This window comes from Carlito syrichta, unplaced genomic scaffold (assembly GCF_000164805.1).
Source record: "Carlito syrichta isolate Samal-C Ts95f unplaced genomic scaffold, Tarsius_syrichta-2.0.1 Scaffold314837, whole genome shotgun sequence".
Lineage (NCBI taxonomy): Eukaryota > Metazoa > Chordata > Mammalia > Primates > Tarsiidae > Carlito > Carlito syrichta.
The window spans coordinates 806,779-833,937 of NW_007258933.1; the positions used below are offsets into that span (position 1 = coordinate 806,779).

The 27,159-nt window shown below is 43.7% G+C and overlaps 1 protein-coding gene across 1 annotated transcript in view; it reads right to left on the minus strand.

Moving 5' to 3' along the window:
- The window catches only part of TENM4 (teneurin transmembrane protein 4), a 231,963-nt gene that overhangs the window by 30,702 nt on the left and 174,102 nt on the right, over positions 1-27,159 (minus strand). Inside the window, exons 17-19 of the mRNA XM_008072062.1 lie at positions 19,556-19,788; positions 15,688-15,842; positions 8,527-9,404 (exon numbers count right to left, since the gene is read on the minus strand). Of these exons, the coding sequence (XP_008070253.1) occupies positions 8,527-9,404; positions 15,688-15,842; positions 19,556-19,788 (1,266 nt within the window). The remainder of the gene's footprint in view (positions 1-8,526; positions 9,405-15,687; positions 15,843-19,555; positions 19,789-27,159) is intronic.

The following is a 27,159-nucleotide window of genomic DNA, read 5'->3' on the forward strand; positions in this document are numbered from 1 at the left end:
GGGCCTGAATGAAGCTTATTTGTATACCTAACCCTTAATTGTACCCCACAATATCAAAATAAAAAATATTGATTAAAAAAATAAAAAAGAAATAAAAAGAAATGCAAACTTCTTCCTAGGGCCTTCAGGACCCCAGGAGACTGCACTCCCTGGAATGTCAATCCCAGAGGGCAGGGACTTCATTTAATCACTGCTGCATCCCCACAACTTAGAGCATCTGGCATGGAGTAAATGCTTACAAACGTGAACGTATGTTGGCTGAATGGCCTGGCTCCATCTCTTTCCTATATCAGCTGGAATCTTATTCCTCTGTACTTCCTGCATTTCACTGCATCTGCTTCCTGTTTCCAAACATGCCAAGTCAGTCCATGCTGGGTCTCACATTTCCTGATCCTCTTGCAGAAACAAAAGGAATTCTTCCTTCCAATGTTGGTATGGCGTATTCCTTTCATCATTCATGTTTCAGATCAAATGTCACCACTTCAGTAAGGTCTTCCCTGACCACCACTTCTAAAGTAGACAGACCTTCCTCTGTATCACATTATTTTATTGCATTGTCTTCACTATACTTAAGTTGTTTATTTACTTGTTAGTTGTCTGTCTCCTTCTACTAGAATATAAAGCTCCATGAGGACAGGAACCTTGTCTGTATTCTCAGTGCCCAGAAGAATACCCAGCATGTGGAAAGTACTCAATACATATTTATTGAATGAATGAACGCATATGTAAGTAAATCATAGACATTATTGTTGACTCAAGACATGGGCTGAGAGCAACTAAGAACTTCATCCATTTTACCTTCCTCCCTCCATATGAGGAGGGGAAAGCTCACTAATGTCCACACATTGGTACCTTTTAGGTGCTCATAAGTACCCTTTGATGTAGACATTATTAGCATCATTTCACAAACGGGGAAGATGAGGCTCAGAGAGGATAAGTAACCTGCCTAAGATCATGCAGCTAGTAGAGGAATATAGATTAAAGTTAGGTCTGTCTAACCTTAAAGAATGTGTTCTTTCATCAGGCTTCCTATAAAAATGACGCAGTTTCAAATTAAAACCTTTGTGCTCATCTCTGTGTTAACGAAAATGTGGTGTGGGGAAGGCCCAAGTGGGTCAGGAAGACTGGCAGTTTCTCTTCAGGGTGCTTTGCTTCCACAGCAGCTGACTTTGCAGCAATGCTGGGCCCCATTTGGGGCTTGATAGAGATGGCCAGATGATTGGCTTTTCGTTATTTCCTCCCAGTGACTTTTCTTCACTCCATTTGTCCAAAGCATCTTTGGACCACAGCGAAAGAAAACACATAAAAGATTCATATAGTTGCTGTGAACTTGGCTCTCAGAAGAGGATTGCTAAAGGGTATCTTCACGCGTGCTGCAAGGCTTTCTTCTTCACACTCAATACTTCATCTCAAGCCACTTACTATGCACAGCTGGTGAGGAAAATGCCAAATTGCCTCTCTGATACTAAACTTTTGCTGATCTTAACTTTTTGGTCAAAAAATAAAGATTTGATTTTATGACCTTCATCTGTGACTGTTTCAAACAACACCACTATCAGGTAGGGGAACCGGACACCATAGGGCCTATGAGTAATTACATTTCCAGCCCATGCACACCAATAGTTCCCTTGGCCCGGGTCACTGCAAGAGACGGCATCACTACATCATTAGCTACTCCAAAGTGGATCAGAGCCAGGGCACTTCGTGGCTTTTGCAGTAAAAACTTGTACTTGCTGTTCATTTCCTGTAAAATTGAGTCCCAACGATAGATAAATTCTAGGCTCCAGGATTCCCAAGATTGGTCCCCCCTGCCATGCTGTACTTGAGGCAATGCATCTGGTAGAATGTGCTGGGGATTCGGGCAGATCTGGGACTGAACACTGGCTCAGTCACTCACGTCTGATGGGTTACATTGCCAGTGGGTCTCTGTACTGGTTGTTCTGTGTCTCCCCACTGCCCCCGCCACCTCCCAGATCCATTCTCTGCCCTTCTCTGTGCCCAGAGAGACTGATGCTTGTAGTCTGTGTCACTGGGGAACCCTGCTGGCTCACTCTGGTAGGATTACGTCAGGGGTAGGCACCAGCAAGAACTGGAGTTCAGGAGAAGCTTCTCCTCTTCTTCAGTGCTGTATCTCTAACAGTGGCTGCATCCATCCATGATTACAGCTTTGACCAGGTGGCTTTTTCTTCACAATTACAGCTCCCACTGGGCTTCAGTCACAATATCCTACCATTCCCCCACGTTGGCCTGCAGCCTGAAGGTTGGTGATGGCTGTTCACTGTTTTTAGTGCCTGGGTGTCTTGGCATCCTTTCTTTTTTCATTTTTGTTTTTATATTTATTTATTTGTTAGAGACAGGGTGTCTATCACCAGGCTGGAGGGCAGTGGTGCAATCATAGTTCACTGCAGTCTCAAATTCTTGGTCTTAAGAGATCCTCCTGCTTCAGCCACCCAAAGTGCTGGAACTGCAGGTGTGTGCCACTACACCCAACTAATTAAAAACACTTTTTAAAAAAAGACAGGGTCATGCTTTGTTGCATCATAGACAGATGCATCTCAGGCTATCAGCATCCTTTCTTGGTTCCCTTATCTCTTCCTATACCTCTATAACATGTCTACATTTGAAAGATATTTTTGCTGTGTATAATATCTGGGTGGACAGTTTTTTTTTTTTGTTTTTTTTCTATTAGCACTTCTGTTTTCTAGCTTGCAGAAAGAAGTATGCTGTAGTTCTTATCTTTGTTCCTCTTATAAAATGCCTTTTTCTTCTGGCTGCTTTCACAATTTTCTCTTTTTCTTTTGTATTTAGTCATTTGTATATGATATGCCTAGAAATATATGCGTGTATGTATTTTTTCTGTCTGGTGTTTTCTGAGTGTTTTGGATCTGTGATTTAGTGTCTTTTATTAATTATGAATAATTCTTAGCCATTATTTCCTCAAATATTTATTCTGCCCTGTTTTCTCCTTCTTCTAGAATTTCAATTACATGTGTATCAGACCACTGGATATTGCTCCATAACTCTTGAATGCCATTTGTATTTTTTTGGTACTTTTTTCTCATTGTGTTTTAGCTTGGGTAATTTCTATTGACCTATCTTCTTTCAGCCATGTCAAGCTGTGTCTTCAGGAGTGAGGAGCCCAACAAAGGCACTCCCATCTCTGAGATGTGGTTTTCATTTCTAGCATTTCCATTTTATTCTCTCTTATAGTTTTCTTCTCTCTGATGAAGTTATCCATCTGATCTTACACATTTTCACCTTTTCCATTACAGTCTTTAAAATAATTATAGTTATTTTAAATTCCCTGGAAGACAGTTTTAACATCTGAGTCATATCTGAATGCGGTTCTGATGATTTCTTTGTCTCTTGGGAATGTGTTGCTTTTTCTTGCCCTTTTGTATATTCAGTTGAAAGTGTGACATCTTGTACAGCATGGTAGAGATAGAGGTGACAGGTTTATACCTGAACATGGGTGTGAGTTTCCTTCTGCTAGGGCTATTGTGAGGAGCTTCAAGTTAATTTAGTCAGGATTTGGCCTGGCTTTGAAGTGTTTCTATGGTTAACCTTAGTGCATCACAGGTTTTAAATTCCTTTAGGAATTCCTTTTGTTTAGGATGCGAAACTGGTTTGCCAGAGAGCTTTTCCTTCAACATCTACTCCATCCTCAGCTTTGGGTCCTCACTTTTTGCTGCATCTCAGAGAGGGCCTCTTTCCATAATCTAGTCCCTTCTCTATCCTGCTCCCAACAGTATCCTGCTCTTTACAGCTGCTTTCAGCCTTTCTAGTTAGCTGGGGTGGTGATGAAGTGTTCTCTATGTTCTAAGACTCAGTGTTAGGTGTGCACGTGTCCTCGAGTCCCAGGAGTGTGGTCTTTTTGATGCCTCTGCCTCTTCTCAGGCTGCAGTTCTGGGCTCCTTACGTATTCCATATTTCTTATCCTCTTCTGGCAGTTTTTTTTTCCCTTCCCTCATTCAGCTGAAAGGGTTTTCCCTAGTGCCCAAATAGGACAGCATCAGTTGCCCTTGTCTTCACAGATAAGGGGTTTTGTTCCTGCTGGGAGATGAGTTGAACAGGGTCTGGAGGGGCAGGAGGTGTTTTCGCCCCTCCCCCGGTCTACAGAGACCTCAGAGTTCAAGAAAACCTTATATATTTGCCTTTTGTCTGGCTTCTTTTCTTTTCTTTTTTTAAAAACATACTTTTTATTTTAAAATTGTGGGGGGCTTATTTTCTTTCTTTCTTTCTTTCTTGTTTTTTTTTTTTGAGTTGGAGTCTCACTTTGTCACCCAGACTGGAGTGCAGTGGCCGCTCCCGGCCACCGCAGCCTCGCCTGCTGGGCTCCGGCGATCCTCTGCCTCAGCTTTCCGAGTAGCTGGAACTACAGCTGCGCAACCACACCCAGCTAATTTTTTGATTTATTGTAGAGATGAGGTCTCGCCTGGCCAGGCGGGTCTCGAACCCGCGGGCTCAGGCAATCCACTCACCTGAGCCTCCCAAAGGCGCAGGATTACAGGGTGAGCCACCGAGCCCGGCTGTGGGGGGCTTATTTTCATGTAAGGTCGGAATGAGGCACTTTCCAGTTCTTATATCTCCAAGTAAAAACCGGAAGCCAAGTCTCTTCATTTGACCCATTTGAGTTGAATTCCGTGTTCTGCTGGGAGCACTGACAGCATTAGAGCTGGGATTTGAATTTAGCATTCTTCTCACTAGGGTGAGTTTTTTCTTCCCATCTTTATCTTCCATCCATCCTGAATTTACATTTCATTCATAAAATATTTACTGTTTGTTAACCTACTAGTTAGCAAACCCTAAGCTGATACAGAGATAAATTAGTAAGGGTCTCATGGTAGTTAATGTGAGCATAAAAATAACAGGAGCTGTCACAGGGAGGCCAGAGCCACCTCGCCTATGAAACTGGAAAGCTGGTTGCTCACACCCAACCCGGCAAGTCAACTCTGACACCTGCGTCATGCTCATCAGGCCATTTTCTTAGCCACCAAATGCCATGACCAGGAGCCAGGTCTGAGAGTAATGCCATTACACACTAGAGATAAGGACTGAATTTCAAGTTCTGAGGTTTTCTACCAGCAGACCTGTGGGTAGAAGGAAGGAAAGTAAACTTGATTCTCCAGAACTGTGAACTCTTTAAGCCCAGTCACTCTGAAGTATGCAAATGTTTATGTTAGATGTATTTTTAGTCTGTTAAGAGGATCGATAAAAACCAACTTAAAACTTGTTTTCAATAACAGCCGTGTCACAGGCAAGCCTGGGCTGACTTTTTTCTTTTAATATTAGAACATTTGAGTTGGAGTCTATTAAACTATCTCATGGAGGTAAAGCTAGAAAATTCGCTAGGGCAACAGTTCATTGGCAAAATCTGTCCAAATCCTTGTTAAGAAACACCATAATAAAATAACACCACACTCTTACTTCCAGAGAGCTTCATAGTTAGTGAAGGATTTTTACTTCCAGTGCTTATTCAGTTTTTTGATCCTTATAATGGCCCAGAAATGGGGTAGGGCAGGGATTATTTCTGTCTGGTTGAGATTGGGTCTGGAAGCCAGCCAGCCTGTCCCTGAGTCACATGGCTAACATCAAGTGAAAATAGGTGTCTGACATCCTCATTCTGTTCCCAGTCTGAGCCAAATCCTTTGCCTTGGCCCACTTTGCATGCCATTTTCCAGCCCATTTTGGATATTCCTAGGGACCTGACTTCTTCCTGGTTCTTATCTTGATCTCTCCTACTTGATGCTAGATTCTGCTCTGATTCTGGCCTCTTATTCCTACCTACCTCAATTAAATCTTTAGTCTGCTCCTTTGATTAGTTTACTTGCAGCTGCTCCTGAGGAAACCTTTCACACGCAAACAACACTTCTTCAGCTCTGGGTACTGCCACTAACACCACTGGAACTAATGACAACAACAGCAACAACTAACAGGAGCTATGGCTTGAGTACTTATGAGGAGTCCATATTTTGTCTCTCAAATTTTGAGTTTCAGACCATCCCTATGAAATAGATACTATTTTAATCCCCACCATACATATAAGTCACAAAGAACGTAGGTGAACCTAGCCAGTGTGGTTAAAGGAACATGGACTTATGTTCTGGCTCTGCTACATACTCACTGTAGGGCTTGGGGCTTGTTACCTATTATCTGTGCTTCAGTAGGTTCATATGTTAAAAATGTGGATGATAATTCTGGCCATATGAGGTTGTGGTGAAGATTAAATGGGGGCTGGGCGTGGTGGCTCAAGCCTGTAATCCCAGCACTTTGGGAGGCCGAGGTGAGGGGGCTGCCTGAGTCCACGGGTTTGAGAACAGCCTGGGCAACTTGGTGAGACCTCATCTCTACAATAAATAAAAAAATTAGCCGGGTGTGGTAGCATGTGCCTATAGTTCTGGCTACTTAGAAGGCTGAGGCAGAAGTTCTGGCTACTTAGAAGCCTGAGCCCAGCAGGTCGATGCTGGGGTGGCTGTGAGCATGCCACTGCACTCTAGCCTGGACGAGGGAGTGAGAATCCAACTTAAAAAAAAAAAAAGGATTAAATGGGAAGGAGACTGGCACATAGTAGGATCTCAAAAAAAAAAAAAAAGAATTTCCCTTTCTATTTTAGGGCTTTTATCTTGCACTTCTGGTTTGTGTCGGTGAGGGTCGACACTCCTCCCAGGCACTGCTAAGAAGTGGACTCTTTGGAATTCAAGTGCCATTTTATAGAAAGCATTTGTAATAACTTTTTCTCCTTTATTAAACATCAATTATGGCTGTATATTTCATCAAGGAAAGAGAGGAGGGATTCCTTCTAGTAGAAGTGTAGGAAACAGTTTTAAATTTCAGGGGTGGTAGAAAGTAACCGTTGCAGTGATGTGTAAGCATTCAGTTTGGGATTTAAGGGAGTGACCTTGGGAACTAATTGAGTGCACAGATGCTCTGACAAAGAAACCCCTGTATTGGCTAAATAATGTATAAGAGATTTCCATGGGGCAATGGGCAAAATTGAATTATTTAGCATATTTCCATTTCAATGAGTTAATCAAGATAATTGCTGTTTTCCTGAATCTTTGTCTTTTCTTTGTAATTAACAAGGTCCTTGTTTGGAGAAAGAAATTTAGCCAGTGAACTTTGTACAAATTGCTGTGACATTTTTTTGTTCAAATTATATTTAAAAATCGATTACAGATCCTTTTCTTTGGATTCTACTAGGACTGTTAGAAACTGATGCTTGATCAGCCTTGAGAAAAATTTAGGGTTCAAAGAGCCAAGTTCATTTAGAATTAACAAACTCAGAGTGGAAGGAGGGAAGACAGCATGGTAGACCTGAGAAAGCATGAGCTCTGGCATCAGACCATCTTGGGTTGTGATCTTTGCTCTGCCATGTCTCACTATAAAACAGTAGGCAAAGAAGCCTCTTGAAGCCTCAGTTTCTATTTCTGTAAAATGGATAATGTCACCCATCTTCCAGAGCTGCTGTGAGGATTAGTTCCTAGACCACAGGTGATGTTCAACAAGGCTAGCTCCTTCCCCACCTCTTGCGTGCTCATCTAATGGTGGCATACTCAGCAGTCACCGTTGTCTGGAACAAGGCTAAGACCTCAAAATGCAGCTTAAACTTGTCTAAGGAGAAAAAGAGATGTTAAGCTGTCCATTAAAATATCTCACAAAGGGCCACCCAGCTATATATATATATATTTAATTTTGGTTAGGATTGTAATAAGCTGAGCTTCTGGTTCTCTGACCACACCTCTTAAGAAGCCCTCTGCTGGATGAAGAGCAGTGATGTGAGCTATTTGAGGTGGCACTAGGACTGAAGCAAATAGTGACACCATAGGCCACTCCCAGGGAGAAGGCAGTGAAACTAGACCCTTCAGTCCCAGATGCTAACGATGGAATCATTTAAAGGTACTTCAGGCAGGGTGAAGGGGTCTGTATCCTCATATGCAGCATAATATGCAAGTATTGTTGCTCCTTACTAATGACCCTGACTCATAAAATGAAAGGTTTCATTATGGTTGAATGACATATTTGAGAAGGGAGGAATGTAATGTACTTCATGAGAGTTCCACCCAAAACAGTTAAAGAGGAAAAAAGATTTTGGAACTTGAAGATGTGAGTTTCAGAGAATTTATCCACATGGGACCATTCCTTCTCCCCATGCTACATTTCTGGACAGTGGTCATATGAAGATGCCAGCGTTTCATTGGGTACTTTTCATCTACATCATCTCCCTGTGGTATGCTGGGCAGGTATCCACTGTAATCTATTTTACACATGTGGAAACTGTGGCCTAGGGAGATTAAGTCCATGGCAGAGCTGGAAATAAAGCCCAACTCCTCTGACTGCAAAGCTCATGCCTTCTTCACTACACCATTCCCTTCCTAGGAGAAATCATGTGGAGTATGAGCAAGGTTTGCTCAAAATCCTGAATTAAAGTGAAATACACCCCCAAATCCACACTCCATCAATTTACCTCCAATCATACAGTGCATTTAATGAGACAAAACTATCAAATGGCTTTGTCTTGGTACTTACTCATAAAATGTTGTCCATCCATTTTCATTGCTTTTGGTTGCCAGAAGGCCAGAGTTGCCATGGTATGTCATCATGGCCAACTCATGTCCTTGTGTGGTCACACTCTTGAGTGCGCTGTTGGTGCCCATGGTCACCCAGTATACCTGGCCATCTGGGACCACCAGCCAGAGGGGCATCCCAGTAGAGTCTCGGCGGACATTAACCATGTTGCCGTTGTTGTCTGTGATGAGTGTGACATCTCCATCTCCAGTGTAGGTGAAGTTGTACAGGTAGTCTCCTGTGGGCAGGCTTTGGGTGTACAGGTGCTTACCACTGGTATCAAACAGGTAGAGCTCCTGGTCGATTGGTGAGGACAGCTCATACATGTTCTGGGTATTGAGGAAAGGCTTGTTCTTCCGGATAAAACGAATTCGGATATTCCCAAGGTCGGCTACATAGAGCTCCCCATCAGCACACACAGCCAAGGAAGATGGGGTATTCAGCTTTGCATCCTTGGCATAACCATCATCTCCAGAGAAACAATCACAGTTGGCATCATTTTTACAGTCACAGCCACTGGGGGCCCCGGCAACTAGTGAGATCTCTCCGCTGGTGGTGACCTGCCTGATGCGGTTGATCTTCTTCTCATCAGTCTCAGCAATATATAGAACCCCATTGTGTGAAACAGCCAAAGCAGTGGCTGACTCCAGGGTTGCGTGGATGGCTACCTTGCTCAGCAGGAAGTGGTCGATACCAGGGACCTGGCAGTGCATGGGTCTCCCAGCAACAATGCGCACCTGATGGTTTTCCGAGATTTGCAGGACCACATTGTTGTCAAGGACATAAAGTGAGTTGTCCATGGGGTTGATGGCTAAGTCTGTGGGCCACTCCAGGCGAACCTAGCAATGAAGACATCCAACACTCAAATGACTGGCAGAATGCCCACCACTAATCATCCCACATCCCACGTAGCCTGTAAGAATGTCCACAGTGTCTTCATATACAGTCTTGCTTGATTTGCATGCAGCCTATTATCAACAGTGCAGTGTCAGCCCCCTGATCAGAGTGAAACCATGAGATAGCTACCACTGAGACATCCATTAGACTGGCAAAACATAAGAAAGTGATAAGAACAACAACATAATAGAGGATGGCTTTTGGAGTCAGATAGTCCTGGGTTCAGATGTTAGTTCACCACTATGACCACAGGCAATTTACTTTGCCTCTCTGAGCCTCAATGTTCACATCTGGAAAATAGGAATGAAATAGTACAGAGTGCCTGAGCCACAGTAAGGGTTCAAACAATGGCAGCTGATGGTTAGAGGTGGAAGGGGCAGGTAGATGGAGTCTGGAGACTGAAACAGGATTTGTTCAGAGGCTTAAGAAAGACTCTTTGTGAATGGATGATATGATACATGTATGGTTTGTCAATTCCTTGAGTTCATGGATTAATAAGCTAGCTAGGTGCAGAAGATATAAAGACAAAATAACCATGGCCTCTGTCATAGTTCTAGATCAGCGATTCTCAAATCTGGCTCCACATTCAAGTTACCTGGAGATTTTAGAAAACAAGGGTGCACAAATCCTATCCTTGGTTAGTGAGGTCAGATCCCTGAGTGTGAGGCTTGGGAATTGGTGTTATTTCAAAAAGCTTCCTGGGCAGTTCTAATGTGGGGTTGGGAACTGCAACTAGATCTTTGCTCCAGCAGCCTCAGCATCACCTGGGAGCAGGTCAGAAATGCAGAAAGGCCGGCCTCACCCCAAACCTCCTGAATCAACATCCGTGTTTAAGCAGAATCCATAGGTGGTTTCTATGCACACTGAAGTTTATAAAGCCTTGCCCCAGATAATGGTTTCTAGTACCTCAGAGAACAGGTCTGCCTGGAAGAGATTAACGAAGGTGGCAATGGGAACTAGGAGTTTAGAGGTCCTGGGCCCCATGCTGAGCCCCCTCCGAGCCAGGGTGGAAAACTAGTAAGGATCATGGAAAGTCTTCAAGTGGGCACCGGGTTGGCAGAGTCTGAGGTGAGGAATGTTTTGCTCAGAGGATGTGAAGCCTGGATTGGTGGCAACACTGGCAGGTGGTGGTACTAAAGGAAACCCTTTGCCACCTGTGTCCCTAAGAAGTCCAGCCATGCTTTGTATGGACTGGAAGTGCTGAAAAGTACACCCTCCTCCTGATTTTTCTACCCCACCTAAAAACTCATCACTTCAAGGTTCCTGAGCTCCTGCCCTTGACAACTGATCCAATGTGGGGCTTACTTAAGCAAGTGTATACCTTTAGATAAGAAGTTTCTCTTCCAGGAATTTACTCTTGTACACCAGTTAAAAGAATGTTTATCACAGTCATTTCTTTTTTTTTTTTTTTTTTTGAGTTGGAGTCTCACTGTTGCCCAGACTGGAGTGCAGTGGCCGCTCCCGGTCACCGCAGCCTCAATCTGCTGGGCTCTGGGTGATCCTTCCGCCTCAGCCTTCTAAGTAGCTGGAACTACAGGCGCACGCTGCCACGCCTGGCTAATTTTTTTGATTTATTGTAGAGATGAGGTCTTGTCTGCCCAGGCGGGTCTCGAACCTGCGGGCTCAGGCAATCCACTCACCTCAGCCTCCCAAAGGCACGGGATTACAGGCACAGTCATTTCTTATTATTTTTTTTTTTTTGAGTCGGGATCTCACTCTGCCACGCAGGCTGGAGGGTGATGGAAGATCATAGCTCACTGCAGCCTCTACCTTCTGGGCTCAGGAGATCCTTCCATCTCAGCTTCCCAAGTAGTTGGAACTACAGGCATGTGCCACCATGCTAGGCTAATTTTTTGATTTTTGTAGAGATGAGGTCTCGCTATGTTGTTCAGGCTGATCTTTCACTCCTAGGCTCAATTAATCCTCTCGTCTCAACTTCCCAAAGTGCTAGGATTACAGGCATGAGTCACTGTCCTCAGCCAATAGTCATTTTTAATAATGGTGAAGAACTGGAACCAACTTAAATGTCCCACAGCTGAGAACTGGCTAAATAATAGTACATTTAGTTCACCCATAAGTTAGAATGCTGTGTGTAGCTGTTATATAGATGGATATTTAGTGATATGGAAAAATGTTTGCAATGTATTAGGTAGAAAGATTACAGAATTGCAAATACAGTATGATACCAATAGGGGAAAAAATATAAGAAATTTAGATAGATTATGGATAAAGAAGATTAAGATTAAAAGCTTGAGGGATATATACCAAAATGTTAACCATACAGGGACTAAAGTGATTTTAATTTTCTTCTTTGTGATTTTTAACTTCTTACATTTTCTACAATGTACATGAGGTAGTTTATCAATGTAAAGAGAAACTCCAATAAATTATATGCACACAAGGTGAGACGACCTCAATCTGTCCCCTTTAGCTCAGGGCCATTCTCAGGAAGAGGCAGGCCCTTCCTCAATTCTTCAGAGCACAGTCCTTAGGTCCTTCTTCCTAAAGCCTTCTTGTTCCCTCACTTCCAGCCTAGGTCCCTCTGTCCCCACAGAACCAGGGAGCTTGCAGGGCCCCCAGAGCTGCCCCAGGCAGGGCTGCTGCTTCACACCCCCAACCCCCACCTGCACTCTCTGGAGCACAGCATCGTGGCAGCTTTCAGCTGCATCAAGAACACAGTTTGCTCTAAAGTGACAGGAGAATTTTCCATTTCCTAAAACCCATTTCTTGTCAACACTGGCTGCTAAATATTTTATGCCCTCTGGTCCTGTGGCACCTTGGGGACTCGCCTGTGGAGACCTTTCTGCCTGTCATTATGATGAAAAGATGGCTCCCTGATGGAGGGGGTGGGGGGCCAGAGCCAGTGCAGGGAGAGAGGAGAAGGAGGAAAGGAAGGAAAGAAGAGCAAGTGCTTCCCTGTATGCTCCCCTTCCGCCATGTGCAGAGGTGCCTGGAAAGGAGAAGGGCCGCTCTTCTTGAAGTTGGGCCTCGTTCTGTCGCACTGCCTGTTTGATGATATTGGACCAGACCAATGACCTGAGCCTCTCTGGTTTCATCTCCCCATTAGTGATGATTGTGCAGAGGTTTAATTTTCCGTCACCAAAATGGAGGGGCTGGACTCTTAACTCTGGAGGCCCTCCAGCACCCATGGTCTGTGGCCTAGTATGGAAGGGAGTTTCCTCTCCTCATCTTCCTGAGCATCTGTGACTTTATTAAAGCACTTCCAGCTGACTGCCTTGTTGCAGAGTGATTTGTTATAAGAATGAATTGCCAAATGAATGACCAAAGAATGGCAGAGAGGGCAAGGGACTGGGGTCAGGATACTCACTTCCTGTTCCAGTTCCACAAGGACTGCATGTGTCACCTTCTCAAGTTTCTTCAACACTGAACTTCTTTTCCCATATGTAAAAGGGGGCAATAAATATTACACAGGCTAGCTGTGAGGATCCAATGAGACGATGTACAAGGAAGTCCTTGGTAGATTTTAAGAAGAACTTACATCTTACTACTAGATGCTGGGCACTGTGCTAGGAAACTTATGCATATGATTTCATTAAAAAAATTCATTTCCATATATCTGATAGGACCTGGTACAGGCTTGTACATTTATAAATGCATTTTGTTTCACAATGCCTCAGTATTCTTATCTATAAAATAGGGTGGATAATATCTATTCCATGGAATTATCGTGACAGCTAAGTAAGAAAATAAGTTGCATTCAGCTCTGTAACCCCATTGCTAACAGAGTACCTGACACATAGTAAGTTCTCAGTTTGAACCCTAGTTACAGAGTCATTCTGTCTGTGGTGGCCACACCCTGCTGAGTTGAGAACTAATCCCCTGTTCTTAACAGGCTGCAACCTCTCCCTTCTGTTTTCTCTCCTCTCTGTGCCTCTCTCTGGTTTCTTTTGGGGCCTGGTCTTTATTTTCTCCCAGAAGAGCTGGTCTCAGTTTTTTGGTTCTTCCCTTTGCACTCTGCCTCTGAGCAGCGTTCTTCTCCTACTCCCCACAGAGCAGCAAAGTAGTTAGGTTGTTTGTAGCAAAGAAAGCTCCCAGAATGAAAGCCAGTAGCCCCAGTCCATACATGTATGTAAAAATAGATGCCTATGTTGGAGAGTTTGGTAAAGAAAAAGAAATCCTATACCTAGATTGAGACAAAGGTAGTAAGAGCTGGGAGTACAGACATTTCAGTCAGCCCAGGATTCCTGAATCTAAGTGTGGGTTTTTGCTTTTTCCGCTCCACCATATGCCAGCTGTCTTCCAAGCCTTTACTCTGACTGCTGGGCAGTACCTCCATCTAAAGTTAAACAATTTTCCAGTGTGTGGATTGAACATTTTCGGCACCTTGTGCTGGCTGGTTGAGGGCCCATTTTGAGAATTGAAAATACTTGTAGGTACATCCTTAGGCCACGGTGGCTTCCTGATGGGTAATTCAAGCTTGCTCATAGACCGGAGAGGGAAACTCTCGAGCCAACAAGGGAAAGCCTGCCAAATTGCAAAGATGAGTGGCAGAGAACAGATTCCATTCTGGAGCGTAACAATCACATTAGCTGGTGCAGAGGGAAACTGCCCCAGCATGTGACGGGGATGTGACACTGAGTGCTGGGACCGCCAGCAGCAGACATGGTGCTCTATGGAAGGGCTCAGTAATAAAAGACAATAACAGAGGCACGCGTGGCCAGTGAGGTTGGGAGCAGGTGCCACAGTCAGTGGGAGAGGACCTAAGTATGCAGGCTCTCCAAACAGTGATGGGGTTTATAAACCTCAGTGTTGCTGGAGCTGAAACCAATTTGCAATCTGATTTAATTCAATGCTCCTGATTTCTCAGGTTTTGGTAATGTTGGCAAGTTTTATGCCAAAGGGCTAGCAATAAAGGACACATCCCTTGCCAAGTCATCACAGGATGTACTAAGGACAGGCTGGATAGCCAGTCTCCTATGTCTCTTTTTGACCTACAGTGTGTTCCTGGTGTCCATCTGCTAAGGTCCAAATCTCTGGCATGGTATGACAAGGTCCTTCCCTAACTGTCCCCAAACCACGCTTCCTGTTTCAACTCCTGCCACTTCCTGTGCTCTAGTATTCCATTTTCCAATGTTCTTTGACTATGTTAAGCTCATTAATATCTTTGTACCTTTGCACATTGCTGCTCCCTTTGTGTGAAATGTCTTTTCTTTCATGCCACTCAGCAAACCCCTACTCGACCTTTAAAACCTGGCACAAATGTCACCTCCTTTGTGAAAATGGGCACTGGAACTTTTGTTCATTCATCACCTCTGAGGAGCCAAGTAACGCTAGGAGCCTTGCATGCATTGCTTCATGTATTCTTTTTTTTTTTTTTTTTTAGTTGGCGTCTCACTCGGTTGCCCAGACTGGAGTGCAGTGGCCGCTCCCGGCCACCGCAGCCTCGCCTGCTGGGCTCCAGCGATCCTTCCGCCTCAGCCTTCCGAGTAGCCGGAATTATAGGCATGCGCTACCACGCCTGGCTGATTTTTTAATTTATTGTAGAGATGAGGTCTTGCTGCCCGGGTGGGTCTCGAACCCGTGGCCTCAGGCAATCCACTCACCTCAGCCTCCCAAAGGCGCGGGATTACAGGCTGAGCCACCAAGCCCGGAGTTTCATGTATTCTTAAAGCAATCCTAGCAGGCTGACATAAATTATTTCACATTTTACAGATATGGAAAATGAGGCTCAAAAGACTTCAGAAACTTGTCTAAAGTTACTGAGCTAGCGAGTGCAAAGTTAACATTCAACCAATTGATCAATCAACTAATCAATCAACAAATATTGGCTATGCTCCTACTGTCTACCAGGCACCCTGGCCACAGTAGAGGAAAAGGCAGACAGAATGCTGTCCTCATGTAGCTTACAGCCTAGAAAGAGAACACACAATGTACTAGTATCTGTGAGTGTTACCAAAAAGGAAGTTCAGATGGCTAGGGATTTCAGTTCATATCCTGCTCTGCTGCTGGACAGGCTTCCTTAGGTAGGCAGTGTCCCCCGAGCCTCCAATACAGCCATACACTTGTTACCCGTTGGTGAATTCTCAGGGCATGGCTGTGTCTTACTCATCTTTGTGTCCTTGGTGCTCATCACAGGTCCTGCACCAGTGGGTGCTCTTTAAAGACTTGTTAGTGCAAAAATGAGCGGCCAGAGGGCTGGCTGGGAGGCAGATGAGAGGACATGTGGGAAGACCCAGGGCCTGGCAGATAGAGCCGTCTCCTTACCTGGGAAATATCCATGACAGAATCACAGCTGAGTGGGCGGGCTGACGTGAGATCGTTGGAGCCCAGCAGAGTGGAGATGATTCCATTCTGATCAATGCGTCTGATCATGGTGCCATCCACGAAGTATATCAGCCCGAATTTGTCCACTGTAATGCCTGGGGGTGGAGAAGCCAAAACAGGGAATTCAGCATCAGAGATGACAGCAGCCCACACATTCCTGGAACTTTGCTAGCTGACAAAGCACCTCCCTTGTACGACTGGATTTGATCTTCCCACAACCTTCATTCCTCTTTTAAAGATGAGGAGACTGAAGCTTAGAGGCTTTGAGTGAGTTGTTCAAAGCAAGGATTAGAACCCAGGTCTTCAGGTCCTTCAAGGCTCTGGTCCTCCCACTTTCCTGTCCCCAGAGATTTGTTTATCCATAACCTTAGCCATCTGCTAAAACTGGACTCAGAACTTTTAAGCATCAGAGGTAGTGGAATGGAGGATCTTTTTCAATATTAACACTGTGAATTATTTAAATTAACCTACTTCTGAAGTCCTGTAATTATAATAATCAAATCCCCTTTTGGGTAACAATTTTTCTTGTCTTTCAAGATAATCATCTTTCATGTTTTTTTATTCTTATTATTTTAGTTGCATTGGTCACCACAGAAATATAGAATCTAAAAAGAATCCAACGAATTTGTGTAGAGAATACTGTAGATTTAATTTCTCAAGAACGTACACCAAAGAGAGGAGTCAGAATTACTACTCAGCATCATCTGCTCCATTCACTAGACATCTCAACCTGTTAACTTTCTCTCTGACCCAGCTAGTGTGACCTTGGGCAAGACACTGGCCATCTCTGCATTTATTTTCTTAGCTATCAAGCAATAGGATTGCTCTAAATCTGTATCTGTCACTCTTGGATGTATGTGAGAGTCACCTGGGGGGCTTGCTAAAATGCACTCCCAGGCAGCTGCTTCAGAATATCTCAAGTGGACCCTGAGTATCTACCTGCATTTTTGACAAGCACGTTGGGTGATAATGATACAAACCATAGTCTAAGATCCCTCCACTAAATCTTTGCTAGTGATGTGTATCAGAATCACCTGAAGAGTTTTTTTCAATATACACCTGCTTTGCCTCATGCCGGGAAATACTAATTCAGGGTGGCTGGGACTGGGACCAAGACATGTTTTAAAAATGCTCATGGGCAATATTAATTTCCACCTCAGGTTCAGATATAAAAGAGTCAGACATACCCCTACCAAACCATGGGTTACAGACATGACATGCCCTGGAGGAACAGTCTTGGTGGGAAGGTGCAGGAATATAAATCAGAGCCGTGTGAGCACCACAGGAAATGACAGACTTCAGAGGATCATGGTGAATAAAAGGGAGATTTTGGTCACTTTTGTTCTGTTTCATTTTCTGTAGGGAAGACACTGAAAGGAGGGGTCAGGAAGGCTTCACTGAGGTGGAGAAACATGAATTACAAACCTTTCTAGTTGTGTTACCTTGGACATATCTAAGCTTTAGTTTCCTCATTGATCAAATGGGGATACTCACATCTGACCTCAATAATGTAGTTATTGGCCCTTAGTAATGTAGTAGTTGTAGAACAGTAGTTGTAGTATTGAGCTGGTCCTCAATAACGATTAATGAGAAAGTGTGATTATGAGAAAGTGGCCAGCACTTGGTGGGCTTCAAGGCCCTTGCTCCTGGGGCCCACGTGTCTCTGATTGGCCAGCAGGATGGCTCAAGACATAAGCCTCTGCATGAGAAGAAACCACTGGAGCATCAGTTGTTCTTCCCACTCCTCCTTAGGCTGGGCAGGCTAGAGAGTGAGTTCATACAGAGGGCCAGGCAGCCTCAGGCTGGAAAGTTTTTCTTGTAGCCCTTCCTAGAATGTAAATTAATTTCATTCTTTAAAGACCAAGACAGGAGTTTTCTTGTCTGCCTAGCTAAGCCTTGTCTTTCTCTTCCATCTGCTAGGACTGATGAGTGCTCCATGAATAATCGGGTTTCTTGTTTACAAAGTTGGCTTCACAAGCTAATAGGAGTGATCTGTCCCCTGATTAATTACTTTATTTTTTCTCCTTTTGTGGTGCTAAATAGATGGACATCTTTTCTCCTCCCTGCATATTGTGGTACCCTTGTCATTTCTATCTGGGTTAATTACAGGCTTTTGGGCAAATGTACTGCCACTATATCTGTGTGAGCACTGAGGTGGGGGAGTGGTGAGCTGGGAAAGAGAGCATGCATGCGGGTAGAGCAACTGAGAAAGGCCTGTAGAGAGTAAAAATGCTCTGAAAAATTGCATTAAATCTAAGAATGTTGTGATTGAAATGGGTCTTAGGGCTCATTCAGGTCAACTTGCTCATTTACCTGCAGAGAAACTGAGATCCAGAGGAGGAGTTCCCAGAGCCAGCCAGTGGCAGAGGAACACTATAATGCAGGGTCCCTAAGTGCAAGCCTAGTATTCCTTCCACTCCCAGCTGCTCTCTCAGTATTAGGAAATCATAATTAGGAGAGAGATTAATCTTTATTGACACATTCTTTTCCCCACAGAGTTACTACTTGACCACTATAGGTATGCGGTAGAGACAGTATGGCATGATGATATGATATATAATGTAGTGTGATAATATCATAATGTAATATTACAACAGTAATAGGAATCACCATTATGGGATGTTTACCATGTGCCTGCTACTACTGTACTAAACATTTACATCCCTAATAATATTTAATCTGCACTACAACTGTGCAGCATATTCCTATTACATAGATGAGGAAAATGAGGCTCAGAGAGGTTAAGCAACTTACCTCAAATCACACAACTACTAGATGGCAAAGTCTGAATTTAAATGTCTGATTCCGCTAGTCTACTTCAATTTGAAACTGGGCCCCCAAATCTGGCACTGCCTAATAATATAATTGCTTAGAACATTTTTATAGGATATCATATGAAACACATTGATTTTGATAGAACAATCCTATGAGGTAGACACAGATGGTATTATTATCCCTCTTCTATTGACCAGGACCATGAGGCTTAGACACTGTGAGTCACTGATTGCAGATTCTCCACAGAAGGATGTCTGTTGACAATGATGGGTTCTCCAAAAAGCCTTCCCAGGCTCCAAGGCACAGGGCCCCCACACGCTCTTTCTTCTCCCATCTCAGGGACTGCCTCTTCCTCTCTCCCATATCAGTGCGATTCACATCCAAATTTTATTTATTATGCTCCAATGAACTTGTCTATACCACCACAGTGCTCTGTGTATGCAATAAATACTTGCTGAATAAGTAAATAAAAAACTGTGATGGTGGGTATTTAGAGGTTCCACTTTTTGAAGGACTCAGAACTGAAGCTTCCGGTTAACCCATCCTGTAGCAAATGAATGTATGCTAAGATGATACACTACAATTTTTTAAAAATAACAGTAGCATGTCAGATAGCATCGATGTCCAATGGTAGGGGACTGATATATAAATGGTGGGACATTCATTTGCCAGAATACTATAAAATAGTATTCAAAACAAGTACAAAGAAACTAATGACATGGAGATATGTTCATGATATATCATTTAGGAGAAAAAAAGCAGGTTACTAAAACAGTTTGTTTAATGTGATCTCATTTGGTTTGTTTTTAGTAAACATTACATATATAAACACTTAGAAAAAAGACCAAGAGGAAAGGCAGGAAATGTTAACTGGGAATATTTCTGGCAAGTGGAATTATCACAATTTTAACTTTCCTCCATAAATATCTTGGTATTTTCCAAAGATTTTTGCAATGTTAAACATGTATTTCATTTGGAAAAGGAAAATATCCCAATAAAGGTGATTAGTAGTGCTTATAAAGCAAGGCCTTACCCCTGGGATTGGTGAGTGTGGCTTCTGTGGCCTTTCCACCATCCCCGCAGCGAGTGTCATCAAAGGGGAGGCACTGGTCACCTGTCCCCGCAACCACCTCAGAGTTCTTGACAAGGTCCTTTACCACCATGGTGGACTTGATCTTAAAGACTCGCCGGCTGCTGGTGTCAGAAAGGAAGACAGCCCCGCTCATGGGGTCTGTGGTCAGGTAGTATTTATGTGCTGGACTGTGACTAGAAAACAAAAACATGGCCAACTGGTGAGCACGATCTTCTTTTCTATGAGGTAGCAAGCGATGCCAACTTGAGTCTCCCTGACCCTTTAGAATCCAAGCAAAAATGTTTCACAGGAATGATGCACCTCTTTTGGGTGATGGTTCCCCAATTTTTCTAACCTCAGTGGCTGGCCTAACTATCCCTCCCACCCACTAGTATTACAAAATCCTTTTGCCAATCATTGTGAAGACCAGCCCAGTGCCATGCTCATATCAGGTGCTATATACACGTTCTCTTAAAAAGGTAATCCATGCAGCCTACTGAAGCGGTCTGTTCATTCAAGCTGGAAACACGGAGGTGCTAGACTTTAAAGAACACTTCAAGGTTCAAAAACACAAGCCCTTTTCCACAGGATTTTTACAGCACTTGCCATTCCCATCTCAGGACTGATAGATGAGACCCTGGCCAGCTCTGATCCCTCATCAGTGTCAACATTGTCTTCTGTTGCAACTCATGTTATGCTGCCAGGGGCCTGAGAGTCTCCCTCCTACAGCCAGGTATTAATGAATTGCAGGATTACTTTTGTAATCTGTAGCAAAACCCAAGGAAAAATAACACAGAAGAGCCATGCTGATGATGGTTCTGTTTCTGGAAAACAGCCCTAAAGACTAGACTATGCTAACAGAGGAAAGAGAAATTTGACTGCATAGAGGCATTTAGGAGACAAGTCACTGTCTAGCCACCGAAGAGGGAAAATACACAGGATTTGGAATCAGGTCAGTCAAGTTTCCGAGTCTAGCTCTGTAATTTCCTGGTTCTGAAACTTGGACAAGTTACTTGGCCTCCTGTGCCTCAGGCTTTTCTTACCTGCAAAATGGGAATGTTATGCTAACAGCTATCTTGCTGGTGTACTGGGAAAATTATAAAAGCATAAATGTGAAGTATTTAGCATAGAATATGGCATACAGTAGGTGCTCAATGATAATAATTGCTATTTTAATTACATGTGATCGCATCTGTTCTTGCATTTGGTGATGACTATAGGGTAGGTGTCTCCATATTAAGCCTGAATTTTGCTATCCCATGGTACTGATATACAATTTCTTCCAAGTCTAGAGCACATTGGAGTTGAACTCTTTGCTCCTGGAGAGCTAATTTTGAGTTCCTGTGCATTACCTGATCATTCACCAGGCCCTCACACTTCATCTCAATATCAGTAGCCCCATATGAGTCTTCAGAGTGTTTTGATTCAAAGGAATCTCTCTCTGTTCAGACTGGACAGCCTGGCGCTGACCATTTGCACTGCACACTGGGGCATAAACTGTGCCAGGGGACTCTGGGGACAGACTGAGCAGTGCTGAAAACATCAGCAAGGCCAGGGCACTGCATACACTGCAGACGCCATCAAGCAAGACAATCAGACAAGTATAGAAAGAAGCTATTTTGCATTTATCAGGCATGTGAGTTTTGGGTACTTTTGAAAAACAAAATTTTATTTTACCAATTGTGTTTTTTGAATTCCATGTAAAGGTGAGAGTACCATAATGTTTTTAGTGTCTAGGTCACTGAAGATTTTAATCTGGCCCTGTTCGTCATCATAAACATCCCTTGCTTTACACAGTGTCCTTGGGAACCACTGCCTCTAGCAGGGCAAGGCATCCAGACCGAAGGCATTCCTTCCTTCATTTTCTCTCCCTGAATTCAACTAACTCGACATGACTTTCTTTCTTCCTCTCTATTCCTTGTACTACGGTCCTGCCATCCTCTTCTCAAACCAAAGGTAGGTCTCTCTGCCTGTAGCTGGGGCCTCTTCAAGCCATTCTTCCTGACCTCAACCAAATTATCAACCCCCCACTTCAATGCCTTCCTTTCCTGGACCCCCTAAGTTTTAGAGCGAGCTTGGGACCCCCCCACTTGCTGTAGTGCTGCCCACCCACTGAACCTCCCTCTTCTCCCTCTCTCACAGACGTTCCATGCCCAGCCACACTGCCCTCCTGTCCCTTCAGTAGGTCTCATGCCTGCTTGTCCCTTCCCTTTCCTACTATTCACCTGCCAGCTCAAACAGCACCTCTTCTGGCAAACCTTCCCCGACTTTCTGCTGTGTGGAGGTTCCTATCTGTTCATTTCTTGATTGTAGACTATTTAACATAATGCTGGCGGTTATTTATGTGTGTGCCTCCCAAACCTGACCATCATCATTTGAAGGGAAGAGACTGAATTTTTTTTTTCCTATGCTCACTTCATGCCTTGTGGCCCATAAGCAGCCACTTGTTTTAAATAGATGACATCTCCATTTTTAGATTATTTAGTATTTGCATTCAAATTACTTAGCTCTTCTTTTACTTCTCTTTTGGCGGTGGTGGTAGTGGGACAGATATCCTGTTTATCTTGAAATGTCCCCTGTGACTCACCCTATAATGTAGCACAGATTTCATCTTCCCAGATGACACTGATTCTAGCTAAATAAAACGCAGTGACCTCAGATCCCGCTGTGTAATGCTGGGGCAGCCCTGATCATTCTGCTTTCCTGATGACAGCTGTGAGGTGGGGTGATTTTTTCATTTCTTTGCACATCACTCATGATAAACTGGTGCTATCTACCTTGGCAGAAAATGGTCCCTGAGGGGGTATGGTGAGGGGGCCCTGTCCGCTTAGATTAGCCCCTTGAGTTTCCAGCTCATGTCTCCCTGCACTGCCCCAGTGAAATGTCATTTGTGTGGAGTTTCTCAGATCCGTGAATTCCAGGAGAGGGTGGCATTGACAGTATTGTCCCAGAGTCTATAAGAGCTGTGGCCATATATTTTGTGCCCAAGGACGAACTTGAGGTCTGGTGGGCAGTTCCATGTAGGGGAAAGAACAACTAGTGTTGAATTTAGAAAGTGTAAGTTCTAATTTGGGCCAGTCCCCTAGATAGTTCAAAGTGTAGGTCCCTCAGCTGCCAAATGATTAAGTCTCTGCTCTGCTATGCTCATAGACTTGTCATTGGGATCAGATGAAATATACATCTCAACAGCCCTTTCCAGTCTGCAGAGCTCTTTGGACATTCATCAGCTTATTTTTTCCTCATGTCACCTGGCACTGGGAGCCTCACCTATCTGTGATGCCCACCTGGACCTCCACCAGGCTGCAGCCCCACCAGTTCTCAGAACACAGCTGCAGGGATGACACAAATGCAGCCGTGACCACCTACGAATGCTGACTCTGTCCCAAATGCTGTTAGCACTTGACATGCATGACCTCATTTTCTTCACAACTACCATATAAGGTAGGTACCTTTTCCCCTTATGCTTCAGAAAACTGAGACTGAGACAGTGAAGTGGCCTGATGAAGACCACAAACTCCTAAGTGGCAGGAATGGAGTTCTAACATGGATCTGCTTGGCCCCAAGTCTGTGTTCTTTCTGCTTTTCCATGCTGCTACCAACCAAAAGGTTTCACAGTCCTTATTCACCCAGGAGCACTTTCTCATCTCCTGAGATTCATCTCAGGCATCACTTCATCTGCAGTACCATTCTGGACCCCCACTTCTTCCCACTGGTAGAACTGGCCACTTCCTTCATCCTGTCTCCACGATAGCCTAAGCAGCTTATACTTTCAGTATCTGTAGCACCTTAAGATACTTCTCTGTTTTGTTGTCTATCTCCTCTGTGAAATCTGGAACTCCTCAAGGGCAGGGACTGACTTCGAGTCCCTAGTGCTTTGCACTGGGCTGATGCAGAATAAGTGCTCCAGAAAGTTCTGCTGAATTTATGAATGAATGAATATCACTCTCTGGCTGGAGTATACATAGGAAATACTGCTACAATCTTAGAGTGATGGTTCTCAAACATGGCTACACATTGCAATCACCTGGAGAGCTTTAAAATACAGCCTTCCTTGTCTATAATGACTGAAGGGCCTGGGGCATCTGTACCTTTGAAATCTCTCCAGGTGACACAGAGGCACAGCCATATTTGGGAATCATGGCCTTAGAACAGTGCTTTTCCAATTTTAATGTACAAATGGACTACCTGGAGACTTCACTAAAATGCACATTTCAGTTTAGTAGTTCTGGGTGCAGAATTGGTAGTCTGCATGTCTAGCAAGTTATCAGAGCATGCCAATGTTGTTTGTCTGGACTTAGCATGGAGCCTCAGAATACCCTGTAAATTGTAAATGTCTTCAGGCCATAAGGCTGAGGGCCCAGGTTGTGAGTACAGGGAGCATTTCCAGTACAGGAACCAGTTATGACCAATTCTGGTCCCTAATACTCTGAGCAGCGCTGGGCACAGGTCTATCACAGCTCTAGTTCCAGAGTTTACTGTAGCAGTCCCTGAGCACCCCCATTCTATTCTAGTTCCTGAAATATCTTGGTCCCTCTAGAAGTGACATAAAATCTTGAGGCCTATAGGATACCATTCCTTAAGTCAATGAGCTGAAGCCAAGCCTCATTCTGTCCTCTTTCTGTATGGTGTTGGAAATTTCCCAGTAGGAGCTAGGAGCCCAGGAGTCTCCTAGGACAAAAGGTGATCTATTCCTTGCTTCAAAGTAAAAATTCTCTCTTTGTCTCTAAGTAAGGTCTGCCTCATGCAAAGGAGTGTCCTTCGACCACATTAGGGGACAGCCGTGGCAGAACTTCGTTGTTGAGAAGAACTTGAATGTTGAAGCCACGCAGACCAGAGTGTTGGAGTCTCACAGAAAAGATTCAAATATCAGTTCTACTACTCACTTGGTTAAGTGATCTTCATTATTCCGAGCCTCAGTTTTTCATCTGAGAAATGGGGATAATCTTGACTTCAAAGGGTTATTTTGAGGACAAATTACAATTTTGTGAAGAATGTATATCTCTGGCATAGTGCCTGCTCCATTAATAATAAAATAAACGGTAGCTTTTAAGCAAAGTTGGTCATCTTGAGAAACTTCCAGAATATTTATATTGGTACATAATGGAAAAATTAAGTATGTCAGACTTCATATTGTCTTATCCAACCTATTTCCTGGGGCAGTTAAGAGCTCTGTTGAGTTAAAATAGTATGTGTAGCTGAGTTTGAAAGACTCCTGAGCTCAAATGTACTTCTGAAGAAAAGGCTTCAAGCATTCCTCTATGACTCTGGGGAAGAGATCAGGGAAGAGGTGAGGATGTGTGTTCCCTGAAGGGGTCCACAAAGGAATATGCCCAGTGGATTATGGATCCCTGTACGGAGCATGCCCAGCATGGTGAGCTGGTACTGAGGCCGACGAGGCCAAAGGCAGAGATGAGCCTGCCCTGGGGAAGCATATGCATAGGCAAAAGCTGCTAGCTGTGGGGCCAGATGCTATTACTGGGAACAGCTGAGAGAGTTAATGGATGGAGAAGACAAAATTCTTTCATTTCTTTATTCTACCTCCGACATTTACTGACATGGACACTGAGGCCCAGAGAGGAAGTGGTTTTGCCAATATCCAGGTGCCAGTTAAAATCAGAGCTGGAACCCAGGTTTCCTGTCTCCTCATTGTCTTTAGAAAACTGGAAAGCAGAAAGTGATTCCTTTTTTTCCCTTCTATTTAATACTTTGGTTCCCTTTAGAGCAATTTTTAGTACCCCCAAAAAACAATGAATTGAGAGAGGGTAGGAGGCTGGCTTTGAGATCATACCATGAATATATGAAAAGATCACTGAACATCAGAAACAAAAGTTTCCCAAACCAGAACTCTTTCAATTTACAGATGATGTGACTGGAACCAGAAAAGCCAGGTGACCAGCCCAATGCCACAGTGAATGTGCAGGAGGGCTGGACAAGCACTTGGTCTCCTGGCTTTTCCCACTGATGTCCCCCCTTGTCATAGTTGTGTCCCAGGCAGCTACCATCACTGATTGAATGTTTCAGTGTTAAATGCTAGATTTTAATCCAAGATCTTCATGTGAAATGCACATTTGTGATTTCTGTAAATATATATAATCATATATATGTGTTTCCTCTTTTTTATTTTGTTATCAATTTCTATTTACTTTACTTTAATATATGTGCCTTTGGGTGTAAGGAGATTCAATTCATTTTTTGGAAAATGGAGGCATCATCATTTGTTATAATAATAATAATAATAAATTATAATAATGTTAATAGTATATATAGTATGGTGTTATTATTATTCTTAGTTTTAAAGACAATGTCTCACTCTGTCACCCAGGCTGGAGTGCAATGGTGCGATCATAGCTCACTGCAGTCTTAACTCCTGGGTTCAAGCCTCAGCCTCCCAAGTATGCATGCACCATCATGCCAGCTAATTTTTGTTTTATTTTTGTAGAGATGGGGTCTCCCTATGTTGCCCACATTGGCCTCAAACTCTTGGCCTCAAGTGATCCTCCTATCTTGGCCTCCCAAAGTGCTGGGATGACAGGCATGAGCCACTGCACCTGGCTTGTTGTTATTACTACTACTAACACTATTTCTGGAGCTCCTCCTTGTGCCTGAAAATGCTAAACATTTTACAGCTATCCTCTGTGATCCTTACAACAATTGTTCAAGGGATATTTTATTAACCTCATGTTAGAAACTAAAGCTCAGAGAGATGAAGCAATTTTTTTCCAGGCCATACAACCGGGGAGCTTCCGTTTTCTCATGTATAAACTGGATGTAATCATGGGTACCTACCTCATAAAGTGACTTGGGGATAAAATGCCACCATCAATGTAAATCACATAACCTTCTCTCTGCTACATAGTAGTGTATGCTCTATACATTAATTATTATTACTATTATCTTAAAATAATATATATGATTATTGCATGAATACTACATCTACTTATACAGAAAGAGAGATCATCGTTACTGGATTTTGGGTGTGTCTGACTCTTTCCATCATCCCCAAGACTTTCTTTTATCCCAACTTAGCCCCACCCCATGTGCCACTTTGACCTGAGCCACATGTAGGTAACGAGAGCCACTTCTGTGGCCATGTGAGCCACAGCTCTATCTGTTCATGATTACTTTTCACATCACCTCGATGTGTGTAAGGTCGGAGGACTGAGGTGACTGTTACCCAGGACTCAGCTGAATGTCACAGTGACAGGTAATGCTGACAGGCAGACACTTCTCTTGGTGTGTTTGACTAGACCCACTTCTGCTTGTTGCGTGTTGCTGTGGGTCTACATGATAAATCTACTCTGTGACAAAGTTCCTATTTGGAGATGGCTCTTTGCTGGTGGCCCTGGGGTCTGCTCTGTCCTTGCTGGCAAGCCTTCTGTTAGGGCCGTCTGGCATCCCAAGGCCAAGACACCTTGAATGCCTAAAGATGTGTAAATCTGAAATCTGTCTTCTTCCAGATTCTTCACCTGATCGAGATGTTCTTAGGACTTCCTATCATGACCATCAAAGTCACTCAACATAGTCAGGATGACATCCTCATTTATTCTAAGGATAAGCAGACTATG